Source organism: Leishmania braziliensis, chromosome 25, assembly GCF_000002845.2.
Source record: "Leishmania braziliensis MHOM/BR/75/M2904 complete genome, chromosome 25".
Lineage (NCBI taxonomy): Eukaryota > Euglenozoa > Kinetoplastea > Trypanosomatida > Trypanosomatidae > Leishmania > Leishmania braziliensis.
In genome coordinates, this window is record NC_009317.2 from 57,631 (window position 1) to 73,738 (window position 16,108).

Below are 16,108 nucleotides of genomic sequence, written 5' to 3' on the forward strand. Positions count from 1 at the left end.
TTGGAAGCCTCACTTGTCCTTCAGATGTCCAAGGGGCCGTTCGAAATCCCTTGCACAAGTCGGCCGATACAGACGTGTGCTGTACAACAACAGACAAGAGAGGAAAGTTGCGTGTGGATGCGGAAGAGTCTAAGCTCGTCAACCATGAACAGTTGAGATGTGGTGCACGACCAGCACGTGCCCTTCTGCAGGCATGTATGTGCGTATACAACTAAATGGCGCGTGTGACGAGGGCACGTGGGCGTGTGTACCCGGCGGAGGAAAGGGGGAAAAGAGTGAGAAGAAAGTGGGGATCGTCGACACGCAGTCGGTGAGGTGCGCACAGCTAAGTACGGCTAGAGAGAGAGAGAGCCCCGTATCCCGCACTCCACAACACCGCTTCTCTCTTCAGCGACTCTAAGCTGGGGGGGGGGGGGTAAAGGCTTAATACGTTCTGACATAAAGACCGCCTCCGAGAGGTGTGATTCGGCACGCACGCCAGGAACTAAGGACAACCTTCACATCTCTTCTGCAGACACAGGGAGATGAGGCTGCCTCTCCCTGACCTACACTACCATGCGTGCAAGCCATGAGACGCTGCGTGGAAGGAGTAGCATAACACGAGGCCTAACCACTCTCCTTCGCCCATTGGCGTCTGCTGAGTAGCTGAGTAGCTTCGTTTTTCTTTCATTATCCGCAAGAGAAGCCACTGGGGAATACTTGCCAAGACACGCACGTATGTCCAAAAAGGGAGGGCGAGTGCAAAACGGGCAAGAGAGAGAGAGATGGAGCGAAAGACTAAAGCGAGCGAGCCCACCAGAATACGCCGCATCAACGAACTTAATGTGTGCGTCACTACTATCCCCCACAGAAGAAGTGAGAGGGTCTCACTTTGAGTTTCAAGAGACCCACAACGCTAGCTAGCGGCAAACAACACGGCTGCTCACCGCTCGCACACTCCCAAAACACCCTGCCTTCGTCGACCTCACAGGCACATCGATTTGTTCGTCCATTACAATCATTTGGCCGTAGAACGTGGGTCGTACCTGGCTTGATCCGGCCTGCTACCGGCTCATCGCGTGGCGCGATGGCACCCGTAGAGCCGCGCTACAGCAGTGCGCCGACTCTGCCACTAGAGCACCGTTCCTGCTCCAAACTCTACCCACCCGCCTGCCCCGCAGAACACCTCACTGTTGCTGCCATTCTTCTGGTCGCCACCTGGCGTGTCTCTCGGAGTGACTCAGGCTCTCCACCAGTAGGAATGACACCCGGGTGCGATACGTGCGAGCCACGCTGACGCTATGCCCATCCTATGGGTGATACAAGCGTATTCACTGTCACGGATCTCTCCAACCCCACACTATGCAAGACATGGTCACCGATGCCAGTAGCGATGCATCGCTCTGAGTTGCCTATGCTGTAGGCACTTCACTCTTCCACTAACAGAAGTGGCGCGGCATTGGCAAGGATAGGGGGGGGCTGCCTGGCTCCCCCGCACAGAGTGAAAACTAAATCCCGAGACACTACGTACTGAGGTGTGTCCCTCGTCGTCGTTGGGGCCACAAGCAGCGAGGGGGAGATGACACGCAGTCAAAAGCCTCGGGACGGGGAAAAGATAAGAGGAGGAGGAGGAGCGCTAGCCTCAGCGGCATAGCATGTGCAGAACGTCCAAAATACATCCAGTTTGTACGGTGACTGAGGGACAAGGAGAGACAGAGAGGAGTGCGGACAGCTGGAGTGCTCAAGACACAACGAATAACATCGACAATAGCCAAACTAATTTGAAAGAGCATTCTTGTGTTGCCAGCCCCAACCTCCCCCTCCCCCTCCCCCTCCTCACCCCACCCTGCACCCCCGCCTCGAACTACACGTACACACATACACGCCTCTTTATTTCCACTCCTTTAGCCTCGTCTACGAGCAAGACTTGGCCCACACGCTTCACCACTGGCAGTGAAGTTAACAAGACAAAGTGCTACATCAGCTTCTTGCCGGAGGCCTTAAACGAATACTCCCAGAGGGCATTCACCTGCTCATAGACAGCAATCAGGACAGCATTGCCCGGAAAGGCCCGCACTGCCGTGATGCTGTAGCCACGGAAAAGACCGCGCATGCCCTCCGTCTTGTACAGCCGCGCGCACGCCTGACGAAAATTCAGCTTCAGATAGTCAGCTTTCATTGTCTGCTGCTTCGTCTTCACGGCATCGACGGGGTACGTAGAGGTCCAGAACGCGACACCAGCGCACCCGCCACCGAGGAAGTGCACCCACGGTGGCGCCTCATGGAACCTCTGCCCCTCTGACAGGAACAGGCGGATAACATACTGGAAGGCTAAAAAGTAAAACGCGCAGCCGACGGCCTCGCGCACCATCATCGCCGTGTGCCCACGGAACAGGCCGCAGATGCCGCGGCGCCGGTACGTGACAGCGGCGCAGTCGAGAGAATTTTTGTAGATGCGTTCGTCTACCGGAAGCGTATTCTGGATTTGCATTTTGCACTTGATGAGCTCCGCCGGGGTAAGCACCTGCGAAACGACAACGCCACCAGCGGCGCCCGCCACCGACACCGCCAGGTACGGCTCCTGGTTGGGCGGATCACAGTGGCCATAGGTGACTTTCTGAAACTCGTCAATCGCCAGGCGGTAGGACACGAACAAAATGGCGTTCTCGCACGCCGCACCAATCACTGGAGCAGGCAGACCGCGGAAGAGGCCGTTCACGGCTCCCTCCTCCTTCGCGATGGTGCGAATGCACTGCAGGATGCCGCCGTAGCGCTTTCCATCGTCCTGCAAGCGCACCTTGATGGTGTCCATTGGGTATTCGATCACAGTCGCACTCGCCCCACCCAGCGAGCCGGCGAGCATTTCACGGGCGTCATCGGCGTTCATTCGCCAAGGATCTACCGGAGAAACAAAAAAGCCGAGACGCGGCACTGCAACACACACACACACACACACACACACGCACACACACCGGCAACCAACAAGAGCGTCTGCAGAGAGAAGGGGGAGAGGCAGCAGCGCAAAAAAAAAAAAAAAACAATAATAAACACGAGTGCGCCCACACACGCGAGGGGTCAACAAAGCGCGCGGGGGCCAAGAGGGGGGGGGCGGTGCCCGCTATGGGTTGATGCGGTTTAATCCAGGAAGAGGAGGAGAGAGAAAAAAAGAGGCACAAGACAGGAAGGCGAGGCGAAGAGGGGGAGGCAGTGGTGGCAACGTGCCTCCTTGTACACTCATGGATCTGTGCTGGCGTTACTTGAGCCGTGTGTGGAAGGGGGGAGGGGGAAGTGAATGACTGTGGGTGTCTGCGTGTGTCACGGAGTGTGTAGTCCTGGCCGCACGCTTCGGTGCGTTGTCTAAAAGTCACCGACACACGCACACACACGACGGGACACACGCGTGCACAGAGAGAGGGAGGGAGACAAACAAAAGGGGCGCACGGGAAGACGAAACAAATGCCATCCAGAGAGCGCTGGGCAGAACGGTGGTGCGGCACCGCTTACTTGGCGCACCGCTGTGTACCTCTGGGTGCGTGGGTACGCGTCTCGCGTTGCACAAGAGGGAGAAAAAGGGAGGAGCGGGTGCCACTTAGCGTAAAATGATGCACGATCGAAGGGGGCCAAACAACAACTGACAGGAGGAGGCCACCAGGCCCTACTCACAGTAAGGGGAACGCACACACACACACACACACACACACACACACACACGAACACAGACACGAGGATCCCCGCAGACGAAGCAGGTGGGCCGCGTGCGGTACGTAAGAGCGCTGTGTACGTGTGGGGAGAGAAAGGTGGAGATGCGCAAGCGATACTGCTGCTATGCCTGTCTCTACCTCTTTCCTTCGTGGGTCTCTGCGTGCGTGCGTGTGCCCAACGGTATGGCCGCTTCACTTGTTGCGGCTGCACACTACAACACAGAGAAGAGAGAGAGGATCCCCTCACGCTCTGTGTCTATGACTGATGCGCCGTGAAGCAGCAGCCGCACATGAACGTAAGACGCACGAGGGGGGAGACAATGTGCACCTCCTGTAATGAATGGGTCACACTGGAGGCACACACACACACAAGCAGAAAAGTGACACACGCAAGGAAAGGGGTGGGGGGCGAGACGGCAATCTGTGATGAGGTGGGTGCGCCTGTACACACACCTGGTGTGTGTGTGTGTGTATGTGAGAAAGCGGTGCAAATCGAGCCAGCGTGAGGATGCGCAGAGAGTCAAGACGGACACCGGACGGTGGGAGAGGAAAACAAAGAAGACAAACTGCGCAGGCACGCTGTGTTGCCATTGTTGTGTTGTATGTTTTTCAGGTGCAACACAGCGGCGCCAGCAATGACGACCATTAGTGGGTGAAGCCGTGAACGAAAGAACAGAAAGAGGCGCCAAAGAGAGAGTAGGAGGCATAACGCACTGACGGACAGGCTAGAGGGCCAGCGCAGCTGCAGGCGGCCACACGCAGGTATTGGGCGCTCTCCTCCATGGGCGCCCAATCGACGGGAAACGCACGCGCAGGCGGGAGTGTTCGCCTCGTGGCCGTTGCCGAAGCAAAGCGACAGGAAGACACACGCGCCTTTCACAAATGACAAGGGGCATACGAAAAAAGAGACAGGTGTGCGGCGGCCAGAGGACTACAAGCGCCGGGAGCACTACGCGACCCCTACTCCCAACTGGAAGAGGGGGGGGGAGATAAGAGAGTCGCACCACTCGGCCTACCTCTCCCTATGCAGCCGCGTCCATCAAAAAGGTGCCACACACACTTGCCTGAGTTGAGGTGGTCAACGTGTGTAAAATGCCCTACCCTTCTCGCTTGGGTTTGTGTCTTGCGTTACGAAATGGCGAACGTCCACCAATGCAGTAGGAAGACCCAACGCACAGGGACAGGCAACGGGACCGATTGCCGGGTTTACGATCTCTTGCACCCACCGGAATGGAAAGGAAGCGATGAAACATACACACACACACACACACACACACACAAACAACGCGCCAAGGCGCTGAGAAGGAGGCAGCGAATACCTGCTGGAGCGTGGGAGAGGAGATTGTCAAGCGTCACATTCAGTTCGGGCGCTGGCGAGCGTAGTGGCGGCCTTGGTAGCCACCGCCGCCACCCCTCCCAGCGCCGCCACTGTGACCATGACGATGACGATAGCTGTTGCCGCCACCGCCATTGGGACCATGGTGGTGTCCCGAGTGCGTGTGAACCGTCTTGGTGAATTCCGCGTACATCTCCGCCTGCGTCTGTGTGCCGTCGGTTTGTAGCACTCGTTGAAGCACCATCGGCGGCGCCGTTCGCATTCGGTGCTGCAGTCGCTTCGTGTCCCGTTCAAACGCGGCTGTGAAGAGTGACTCGGCGACATCCACCGGTGGCGCAAAGGTGAAGGCCGGGGCCTCGTCGTCCGAAAACTCGTCTTCGTTGTCACTGGGCAAATCCTCGTCGTCCACCTCACTCTCGCACAGCAAGAACCCTGGGTACTCATTCTGCAGACTGATGCGCGGGTCCGCCGGTCGCGGGGGTGGGTTGAAGGGAGGCACCACCTTGTCTGTGAAACGGTGACACATGTCAATCACGTCGCCCATCTCAATCCATGCAATAGGAAGGCGGTGAATGTTCTCACCGAAAATGCGGAATAGGTTGCCAACCGATACATCGGCCGCCGTTACCTCCGCGTCCACGACCTCCTCCACGCCCTTCTTGGCCAGCCAGCAGTCTCGCACAACCCGCATCACCTTCATGATTGGTGCAAACTGCCGCGTCGATCCGAGGCGGAAGCGCCGCACTGCCGCCGCACGTTCGAGGCAGTCAGCGAGGGCATCAAGATCTCCGTCGTCGCATGCCTCACGCAACGATAACACACGCTTTGCCGTGTGCGCTAGCTCTGCGATGGGTCCACGCTCCTCCGCGTCTCCCTGCAGACCTAACGCGATCTGGGCCGTGATGCATCGGCGACAGTTGTAGTGACGTGCAAAGTTACGGCCGCGTACAACCTTTGAGCACGCCGGGCACTGCATTGACTTCCACGTCGCCTCCTCGCCATTCTTGTTGTTCGCCAGACGCACAATCCACTGACCATCTTCGTTCACCAGCCGGAAAGTCGGAGAGTGGATAAGCAAGAACTCGCGCACGTTGCCGAACTCGGCGACCGCCTCCCTGTTCGCCAGCGTTGAGATGCGGCTCACAATCACATCCAGCTCCACCGCGCCACCACACGCCGCAACGGCGTCCCGGATGAAGCGCACACCGAGGGGAAAGTTGCCGCGCTTCACCCCATGCTCGTCGCGCGGTAATTCCAACGGCATCTGAATATCCGCGAAGTCCGGGTATGCCACGCTAGACCATTCCGCACAGCCACCCACTACGCCGGTACCCGAGTGCGTGCCGGCCGCAGCGTCGGCGGTGTCCTGGCGCACACGCTTCAGCATTTCGTGCTCCTGCTTGCGGTCTTGTTCCTCGCGGTTGCGCTCCATCATCTCACGCAGGCGCTTGCGACGCGCCTCGTGGTAGTTCTCCATGTAGCCCTCTGGTAGGGCCTGCATGAAGCCGCGCGGGGCGTTCGCGTCGGGGCGCATTTCTGGCGCGACAATCTCAACGGGGCGGGATGGTGCGTAGCTGCTCGAAACACTCATTGCCATTTGACTGTCCATCGTCTTCACCTGCAGCAAGTGCTTGTGCTCAGTGGATCGTTCGACAGCTATGGCCTTGGTCGTAAAGGCCCCAGTGGTGCGGAGGGCCTTCGAATGCACTGTGAGAGCGGTGCTGCTCCGCTGCTTACGCTGTGCAGGCTGGATGTTGCTGTCCCTCCCCGACCCCCTCGTCTTCCCCTCTTCACCGAGCTGTAACAAGATAAGGGAAATCATCGTTTGCCCAAAAGTGACCGACAACGAGCTCTTCAAGAGAGTCACGAAGTCCTGCCACTCGTCCGAGGTCCGCGCAGGCCCGTAGTGGGTGCACAAGTGAATCATCATCGGGCGCAGCGCGTCACAGAAAAGCACGTGCTGCTTCGCCAGTCGGTCCACGAGAAACCACAACATCAGCCGCTGTACCCCGGCCGATGTTGACAGCGTGTTCTCTAGTGCATCGAGCACCTCGCGCACGTTGCCAAGGTGTGGCTCACACTGCCTAGCGATCGCTGTAACTTGTGTGTGTGTGGTGGCATCTGAAATACAGGCGATGGCGTCACACGCCCCGGAGAGGGACATGATGCAGGGAATCTGCAGCGGGCACAGATAAGCGAGCCGCTCCGGAGTTTGACGCTCAAACACACGCGGCCTCAAATAAGGGTGGCTTGCGCCTTGCGCGCGTGCTTCTCCAAAATGGTGCCCGCGCAGCATCAAAGCAGTCGTGATGTGATGGGGAGGTGCGAACATGAACACGGGAGAGGAAAGACCCAACGGCGTACAGGAGAGCAGAGAGAGACGAGGCCAAAAAGGGAGGAAGAGAGGGAGATAAAAGAGAGCAAAACAAGAGGCGAACATTTGAGCACCCGAGAGGCACACCGCAGAGGCCCGGGCAGCAGCGGGGACAACCACGTCGCTTCCCGTCCTTTGTTAGCGCGAAAGAGAACGGCAATGTGGAGAGGCGCATCGACAGCGCGGAGAAGAGGAGATGGCGAGACCACACCGAGCGCGAAAAGTGGTGCCTTCGCCGACGACCTTCCTACTGGCCTGGTGACACAGACAGACAGTACAGTGGACACTCCAGCGTGAGGGGGATAGGCGGTGGGAAGATTCTCTGCAATGCGGGCGGTCGCTGACAAGCGCCTCCTTAGCAGAAATCTCTCGCTCTCCCTCTCCCGCGTTCTCGTCTGGAAAGTAAACGTGTCGGGCAACGCACGTGTAACCCAAAACAAGCGAAGTTGCTGACAACTGAGAGGCGAATCAAAACATCGACTGCACACACGCGGGTGCAAGGAGAGGCGAAACAGGCGATGAAAACAAGAAGAAGCAGCAAAGCAGCGAAGGACCCCGCTCTTCCCTGTGCATTTCTTCACCCCACCCCTCGGGAGTTCTTGCGTAGATCGCCCAGTCGCCACTACGGCCTCCCTCTTTCCCCTATCCTCCTCCCCCACCCCTAATCTGCGCGTTCAAAGAGGAGGTGGAGAGAGGTGGGATAGAAAGGGTGGCAGGAGAACTGACGGGGTGGCGTAGGTAAGTGCGGGCGTGTACTCAAGGAAGTGTGAAGAGCCCTGCAATGCATGAAAAATACCGAGGGGCAGGGGGAGCACGGGATAAGAGAGCGCGCGCACGCTGAGGAATGCAGAATGCGGGCACAGATGATGTAGGGGTATGCGAAGCAAAAAAGCACAAGGAGAACGAGACAGAGAGAATGCCATACCGTCACTTCCCCTCCCTCGCCATCGCCACGCTGCCCTCGCGCCCTTCCCGCCTCGAGACTTTAGGGTTGCTCAACAACCCGAGGAAGGTCAATACATACGCACGTGAAACAGCACACGGTGGTGGCGGTGGTGGTGGCGACAGCCGGAGGTGAAGGGGAAGAAGAGAACGCCAAGGAAACTGGAGGAAGACGCTGAGTACATGTGTTGCTAGCCCCCATCATGCGACAAGAAAACCATGCTGCAGCCAGACTACCACAATGGTCCTTGTGCCCGACAAATCACGCACTTGGCTCTGCGTCAACGTTCACCTTTCAGGCGCTACAGAGCATCAGCGGTTCCGTGATGACACGCCTCGTGTGAGTGACAATGGTGGTCCCCATTGTGATGGCAACCGCCTGCTTGGTTGGAGTCGAGCAGAGACCTTGAGTGAGCAAAGCGGAAGGGGAACTCGGAGGCAAACTGTCTCTGTGACTGCGATGGATTCACCTGGACGCGGTTCTGCTGAATTAGGTCAACGGCTTCGGCAAAGGACATGCCGCCGCAGGTGGTGAGGTAACACATCATCACCATCCAGCTGCGCCCCTTCCCGGCTTTGCAGTGCACATAAACGGTTTGCTTGCGCTCTTTTACGCACGCCTCCATGCGCGTCACCGCCAGCGCAACAGCCGACAGCGGCGTATTGGCTGTTGTATCGGCCATGGGAACACGAACGTACTCCACATGCGGGTTGACAAGTTTGCGCCATTCCTCCTCCTTGGCGAACTGAATAACGTTCATGCCAAACCCGTTGAGCTCCTCCTCCTCCAGGCACGCAATGACAAGCCCCAAAGTCTGCTGTCGCTTGTCCAGCTGAGCTCGCAGCTGCGACAGGTGATCGCCACTACTGCCTATCTGTGTCACGATGGGGATAGCACCGAGCACCAAATGCTCGGTGATCCAGTTCCAGTGCAAGAAGTCCGTCGTCACACCTGCGACTCGTCCTACATAGCCCGGCAGCGCCGTGGCCATGAGCGAGCCCCAAAAGTAGGCGGCCTTTCCCGCACGTGAGAGGGTCGCTGCCGTGCGCCACTCTCCCTCTGCTGCAGTTGTAGTGCCGCCACCACTTGCCTGTGCGGGGGCGTTTGCACGCAACAGCCGCTCTCCTTCCTCGATGAAGGTGTGGTATCGGCGCTTTAGCTGAGACAACTCAACGCTCTCCGCCTCGGTCAGACTCCCACCTTCCTGGGCTCGCTCCTGAAGGAGGTACATCCGCGACTCCTCCTCTCGCGTGAAGGGGCCGCTCCCCTCCACGGATGACTGCATTCCCTTTCTTTGCTACCTCACGAGAAGATGAGCGGGAAGAGGGGAAGGATGGTTCCTGCAAGAAACGCGTCGACGTAGGTGCCCACCCCGCTCGCCTCTTCGCCGTGAAAAGGCTGACTCCGAAAAGGTATACGACTGTGTGGGTGTTTGAACACAGGGCTCACTCAGAAGTCCAATATCTGGTACTGAGACGATGTTGTGCTTGAGCGCACGCATGTACGGCGGATGGCTGCTGTGGCCTGCGGTGGTGATGTGCGCAGCGCAAGGTGTGAGAGGCAAGGACGAGAGAAGCCGAAGATGACGGGCCACCATGCGGGGGGGGGGGGGGGGGGGGGTGGAGGAGGTGTTGTTAGCTTGAGGCATACACACAAGCACAGATGCAGAAGTCAATTCGATCTCTGAGAAAAGGAGCACAGAGAGCAGATCCGCACGGTGAAGTGCTCGAGAGAGAGCGAGATCGCGGTGACAAGTGAAGGCAGAGGCACACCACTCCAGAGGCCGCACTGCCGCGTCCCTCTTCCCCCCGCCCTCCTCACCCACCTTTCTCCTGGATGCTTCATGTCTGGCAGAGCAAGACATGCGGTAACTCCTGGGAGTCATGGTGAATAGCGGGCGTTTGTTTCGCTCTGCTGCTTCTTTTCCTTTTCCTGTGTGGAGGAAAAGGGTAGACCTGTGCTGGCTTCCACCGTTGCCAAAACACAGAGACAAACACGCTCCCCCACAGCGGAAAAGACAGACACTCAGCCGTGGCACTCCCAGTGGCATCGCTGCGTCAATCAACCGGGCCACGTCCGCGCACGACACCATCCCAGCGAAACCCAGGATCGATCCCGTATGCGTTGTGGTGCAGCTTACGCCCTGGTGTCGAGCTCGACGCGACTGCTGCCGGCGCGTACTGAGACAGCAGCACATCTGTGCAGCGCCTCTGCTTGCAAATGTAGTCCAGCGGTACAAAGAGGGCGCGCAGCAGCTCTGCAGAGATGAGGCCCCTGTACTCGGCAGGAATGTCCTCGTCCTCTTCCAGAGGCAAGTGCGGCTTGCGTGAAGCGGCAGCGATCGGCTGCCCTAGTGCAGGCCCGTCTGCTGTGGTTTTCACCAGACTTGTGGGGCTGTCCGCCTCTAGGTGCGTCGATGGCGCCGTTACCCTGATGCTGAGTAATGTGTCTACTGTGTCGCCCTCTCCCTCTCCGTCGTCTAGGCTGGGCATCTCGTCCGTCGGGAATGGCGTGCTAACGGCGTGCTGAAGAAGAGGGGAGTTTGAAGCACCGGCGACGTACTCGTCCTCGTCATCGTCGCTGTCGAAGCGACGTCGCTTTACTGGGGCACCGCTCATTGGTGCAAAGGCTCGAGCTCAGGGGGGAAGGGGGATCGACACGCTGCTGTGTGTGTGTAGGGGGGGATACCTCAGTGCCGTCGTGCGAAGAGGCGTCGCACGTTGTGTTCCGCTCACTCCGTCGCTCTTGTCGAGGTAAGGATGGACAAAGACGCTCAGTTGAAAAACTCGGCGGACGTAAAACACCCCCAGACCCATACCCACACTCTCTCTCGACAGTGAGCAGAGAAAAAGTGGGGAAAGAGCAGAGGAGTCCAATGAAGCGCGCGAGGTGGAGAAGCGCGAAACTGACAAGTCAGAGATGACGTACACGGGAAAAAATGGAGGAAAGAGGGGGGACCAGAGCGAAGATGCATCGGTCACGTTGCCGTGGCATGTCAAGAGATTGAAACGGTCGCACACCTCAGCCCTCATCATGAGCAGCAGTAGAGAAGCGGCGATCAGCACCAATTCAGATGTTGAGGCGAGGTTGGGAAAAGAGGCGGAGGATATGTGTACTCATACAATGGGGGGTGGAACAGGCCAGTGAGGAAACTAAACACCAACCCACGCACTGGCAGACACACAAGCGAACAACGCGAGTGAGAGTGAGTCGGGGCATCACAACGATCTAAAAGAAAAAACATAATAAGCGGCGCAAAACAGAGGATGAGAAGGACGCAGAGACACTGCGATCTACGCAGCAGGGGGACGTGGACGCCGGCGCAAATAAGGGGCGCGGTGTAGTTTATACTGCGGCTCCTCCTGCATAAACTCTTCAAAGGACTGTACGCTCCGCTGGCGGCGCTGCTGCAAGAGTGCCGCAGCCGTACTAGTGCCCTCATGACTCTGCACAGAGACGTCGTCGCGAGCATGCAAGAAGTTCGTCGAAGAAGCATCCGGGATGGGAGACATGCACGGCGGTGTCAATCGCTGCAGGTTGACACCCGCAGGGTCATCACGGCCTTGACGGTCTACTGGCGTGGTGGCGTTAGTGGAGGCACCACCGAGGTTTGGCGGCACGGACGCCTTTGGCAGGTGCTGCAAGACCTCTGCTCGAAAATCGGTCATCTCAGCCTTCAGCTCACGAAGTTGCATCTCGTATGTATGCTGCAGGTCTCGCAGACGGTTATCGTCTTCTTGGAGTGCCGCTTGCGCCACCTCCTCCTCTTCGCGTCGCTTCATGAGGTGCTCGAGGCGCAGCCGCCGAGTGCGCTCACTCTGCAACTCGTCAAGTGTGTCACGTAGTCGATACTCTAGCTCTGTGGCACGCTCCTCCACGCTACGTAGGTCCTCTTGTGCGGTGGCGCTGCTCATCTGTGCGGCACGTGACAGCGCTGGCAGCGCCTCAGCTGCTGCCTGTACAGCGTCTGCCGCACGCCGCGCCTCCTTTACAGCGGCCTTGTCGGCAATGGCCTCTCGCTCTTTCTCGCGCAACTCCGACTCGAGATCGAGAATTCGCTGCCGATACCTCTGCTCGTTCGCCACGTGCACCTGAATCTCACTCTGGTGAAGCCCGACGAGCTCCGTCAACTCTTTCACGCGTGCATCACGGAGTGCCAAATCGCTTCGCAGAACGCGTGCCGTCTGGTCATCTGCATCTTGGGTCATCATCGCCTGTTTCTCTCCCTGTTGCTTGTCCCTTAGTTGTTGTGCTGCTGGGCAGGACAAGTTTCCCTGCAACATCCCGAAAAGCCTGTCCTCAAACATGTGATGCTGGGAACGAAGCTCCCGGCGCAGTCCTTCGTTCTCGCTGACAGCAGCATCATAGGATGACAGCACCGCGTCCAGTTCTGACTGCAGCTCACGGCTCTTCTTCTTCTGTCGCTTTACCTCTTCCTTCGCGTCGCGCAACTCGCCCGCGTACTGGCGCATCTCGGCGCGTAGCTTGCCCATAGCCCGTTCCATCACCGCCCGATATGTGTCAAGCTCGTACCGTGCGGCTGCGCGCTCTTGCGAGGCGCCACGTTGGATCGCCTCGCGAGGTGCAGGTGCCCCCTGCACCTCTGGTTCTGCCGGCACTGCACACTGATCATTTGCGCCCCTTGAGTTGTCTGAAGAGGGCGCCGCCGACGACGCAGCAGCGCAGCTGTAGGCGCTCTCATCAATTCGCCCCTGCATGGCGGCAGGCGTGTCCACAAGGTGGTGCTGATCAGCGGCGCGGTGAGCGGAATCGTCACGCTGGCGATTCTCCGACGTACCGCGAGATGCAGCCATGAAAGAAGCCTGCGGCTTTTCTCTAGGGCTTGACCGAAACGGCGCAGCAGTCGGGTGAACAGCTCCGCCTTCCACGCCTGACAACGGCGCAGATTCAACGGCACAATCGCGCACGCCGTTCGCACCCACTATCGGCGAGACATGGCCGCCAACCGGAGGAAAACCACATCCGCTTAGAACAGCAATGCGGGAGCTGTACAGCCGCGCGGCCGTTTGCGCCACGGCGAACGCCTCTTGGAATGTCTCCGTCTCCGTTGCCTCTAGCAAGCTGACGGGGGAAAAGCACGCAACCCACACACCCGGTTGCTGGCCTAGCAGCGTCGGCTTCAAAAGATAAAGCAACTTGGTTGCCGTGAAGGTGACCGTTGGTGAGCGGCACTCCACCAAGGCCGCCGCCGAAGAGACAGCGTGCCGAGACGACTTCATCCCACGTGCGACCTCGTTCACCGTGAAGGACACAAACTGCATGGTGGTGTTAGGCAAGCCGGTCGACTCATGAAACGCGAAAATGAAACTAATGACCTGATGCTTGAGCTCGGGGAAGGCGGCAGTCATGCGGCGCAGCACGCCGTCCCAGGTGGATTCTGAGTCCAACACAATGTAGTGCGCGTCCTCGACCGATGTGAACTGCTCCCGTGTGTCCTCGAGTATGGTTGGCTGGCCACCCGCGGCATCGAAGTTCCGGTCTGGCATGATATCGGTCAGTGTGTTGTTGTCCTCCAGCGTGACAGCGCTCACAGACACGGAGGTGATATCTGGATGGGCAACAGCGGCGCGTGCGGTGCGCGCCAGGAGGCCCTCTACGGGATCTAGTAGCGTGTAGCGACGATGCCAAGGCTGACCATCAATCACGACAACTGCTTGTGACGCGCGGTTGGGGGTCAGCACTGTCATGAGGAGCGGCTCGACGACCTGCTCGTGCAGCTGCATCGACGATCTAGTGAGGACATCGTAGTTCACTGTTTTACGCGCGCGACTGTCCCCGACATCCACGATGGTGACGCTGGTCTCAGTCGCGTAAAGAGAGTAGTAACGCTCGAAATGCTGCGGAGTGACCGACTTGCGATTCCACGCCGATAGCTCGGACTTGTCGAACTCGCGCACGCAGACAAGCATGACAGAATGGCTCCTTTCAACACAACAGAATCGGGGCGTTTTCTGTTCGTGTTCACATGTTCGTTACGCGTATGCTCTCTCAAACGCACACACAGCGACCGCAGCCTCACGGGGACGACTTGCGCACACACACATGCCAAACACCAACAGAAGCAAAGAGGGGTGAGAGGGAGGGGAGAAGGTGGGTGATCGAGTGGAGCAGGGTGGGAGGAGCAGATGGGGGGGCGTCCACTGATTGGCCAAACCGCCTAGGCTCGACAGCTGCACTTGGACTCCGCACTCCGTCAATGGCCCCCGGCGCGTCTGCAGGAGGAGACAAGGCTGAGATGAGGAAACGCAAAAGTACACCAGCGCTGCGAGACACTCGTCTGACGTTCAAATGGCAACGTTTGGGTGCGCGCTTGGGGAGAGACACGTACGGCGACATCGACGCCCACGCACTCCATAAATTCAACGTAGAGCGCCTGTGTAGATTCCTAGTGAATGGCAAGGCTGCGGCTGAGAACGAAGGGGTGGGGGGGCAATGACCCAATTCACATGGGCGAGGAAAACAAAGAGGAGTAAAAGACCACACACACACACACACACGTACGGGCACAACGTGTGATCTGAGAGGCAGGCAAGTCGCCGCTTTGCCCAACTGCACTGTGCGTGTGCCTGCGTGTCAGTCTATATACATTGAGGGCGGCACACAGAGAGGTGCCCTCATGGTCAAGCACAACAACAACACTATCGCCCCAGCTAACACGGAATCTACTGCTCGAAAAAGAGAGCAACAGAGAAGCAAGAACGTATAGAGCAGTGAGTGCGGCAGACGCCCCACATGCACGCGCGCAGCGTCCGGCAATCCCTACACTGTCTTCCACAACAACACGGAAAGCTGTCCAACGTGGAGATAGATGAAATTCTTGGCCTCGTGCTCGACATCGGCACCGAAGTGACGGCCCACTATACAGTGCCATGTGGGGAAGTAGCGCTTGTCAAACTCGCGCTTGATGTGCGCAGCCATGTCCTTCTCTAGGTGATGCTCCTTGATGGCTTTGGTGGAGATTTCTACGGCATCGGCCTGCATCTCCGGACTAATGTCCGCCAACTTGATGTCCGTCTTCCGCTCGCTCATTTTCTGTCGCTACAGAAAGCGAAGTGTGCCAAGCCGATAGCCGTGTCTGTGCCCGTTGTGGCGTCTGTTCTCCCTCTCTCTCTGTTGGCCTTATCGCTCACCACTTCTTCAATGTGGCGCCGCCGCAGAGAGCTCAGATAAGTGTGTATGTGGGGGGAGTGTGGAGAAGGGAGGGTCAGGGTCGATGTGGAGTGGCGTGTGAACGCTGAAACACACAGGAGCAAGCTGTGAGGTGGGTGTGCAAGGTGAGGCAACAGTAATCTACAGTCATGAGTCCTGCTGCGCATGCACACCGTAGGGGAAGTCACTGGAGAGCGAGAATGAACAAGTAAAGGTGGCAATGACGAGACGAGTACACAACGAGAGTGCTGTGCGTGAACATGAAAGCAGCACTCTCAGGAGGGAAAAGGCAAGCACGCCTTTGCTCCCCCATCCTCTTTCGCTTGAGCCCAAAAAAGGGGTATTCGAGGAGAGCGAAGAACCGTATGGCCGTCACACTGTAGACCGACAGGGAAACAAGCAACGCGAACACACACACACACACACACACGTGTTCCCGATCCCCTCCTTTGGCGCTGTGCTTCAGCCCCCGCTTGCCATGCTGCCCACTCGGCCCATCTCTGTAATACGTCGTCGTTTTTCTCACACAATTCGCACACGTCCGCAGCGATGGGGAGGGGGAGAGGGGGGGAGGGGGGAGGCGGGAATGAAGGAAAAGAGCGGGG

The 16,108-nt window shown here is 58.3% G+C and overlaps 6 protein-coding genes across 6 annotated transcripts; all 6 read right to left on the reverse strand.

The window, feature by feature from the left end:
- Window positions 1-1,954: 1,954 nt before the first annotated feature.
- Window positions 1,955-2,866, reverse strand: LBRM_25_0210 (putative mitochondrial carrier protein; the record flags this gene model as incomplete). Its single annotated transcript, XM_001565476.1, has 1 exon — window positions 1,955-2,866. One exon carries the CDS (start codon window positions 2,864-2,866, stop codon window positions 1,955-1,957), a length of 912 nt encoding a protein of 303 aa, XP_001565526.1.
- A 2,172-nt stretch (window positions 2,867-5,038) lies between these two features.
- LBRM_25_0220 (conserved hypothetical protein) lies at window positions 5,039-7,180 on the reverse strand (the record flags this gene model as incomplete). Its single annotated transcript, XM_001565477.1, has 1 exon — window positions 5,039-7,180. One exon carries the CDS (start codon window positions 7,178-7,180, stop codon window positions 5,039-5,041), a length of 2,142 nt encoding a protein of 713 aa, XP_001565527.1.
- A 1,454-nt stretch (window positions 7,181-8,634) lies between these two features.
- Window positions 8,635-9,618, reverse strand: LBRM_25_0230 (conserved hypothetical protein; the record flags this gene model as incomplete). Its single annotated transcript, XM_001565478.2, has 1 exon — window positions 8,635-9,618. One exon carries the CDS (start codon window positions 9,616-9,618, stop codon window positions 8,635-8,637), a length of 984 nt encoding a protein of 327 aa, XP_001565528.1.
- A 772-nt stretch (window positions 9,619-10,390) lies between these two features.
- LBRM_25_0240 (conserved hypothetical protein) lies at window positions 10,391-10,951 on the reverse strand (the record flags this gene model as incomplete). The annotated part of the gene is made up of 1 exon (XM_001565479.2): window positions 10,391-10,951. The coding sequence occupies one exon, from the start codon at window positions 10,949-10,951 to the stop codon at window positions 10,391-10,393; it is 561 nt and encodes a 186-aa protein (XP_001565529.1).
- A 675-nt stretch (window positions 10,952-11,626) lies between these two features.
- LBRM_25_0250 (conserved hypothetical protein) lies at window positions 11,627-14,263 on the reverse strand (the record flags this gene model as incomplete). Its single annotated transcript, XM_001565480.2, has 1 exon — window positions 11,627-14,263. One exon carries the CDS (start codon window positions 14,261-14,263, stop codon window positions 11,627-11,629), a length of 2,637 nt encoding a protein of 878 aa, XP_001565530.2.
- Window positions 14,264-15,113: 850 nt separating this feature from the next.
- Window positions 15,114-15,383, reverse strand: LBRM_25_0260 (putative Dynein light chain 1, cytoplasmic; the record flags this gene model as incomplete). The annotated part of the gene is made up of 1 exon (XM_001565481.1): window positions 15,114-15,383. The coding sequence occupies one exon, from the start codon at window positions 15,381-15,383 to the stop codon at window positions 15,114-15,116; it is 270 nt and encodes an 89-aa protein (XP_001565531.1).
- Between the last annotated feature and the right edge of the window lie 725 nt (window positions 15,384-16,108).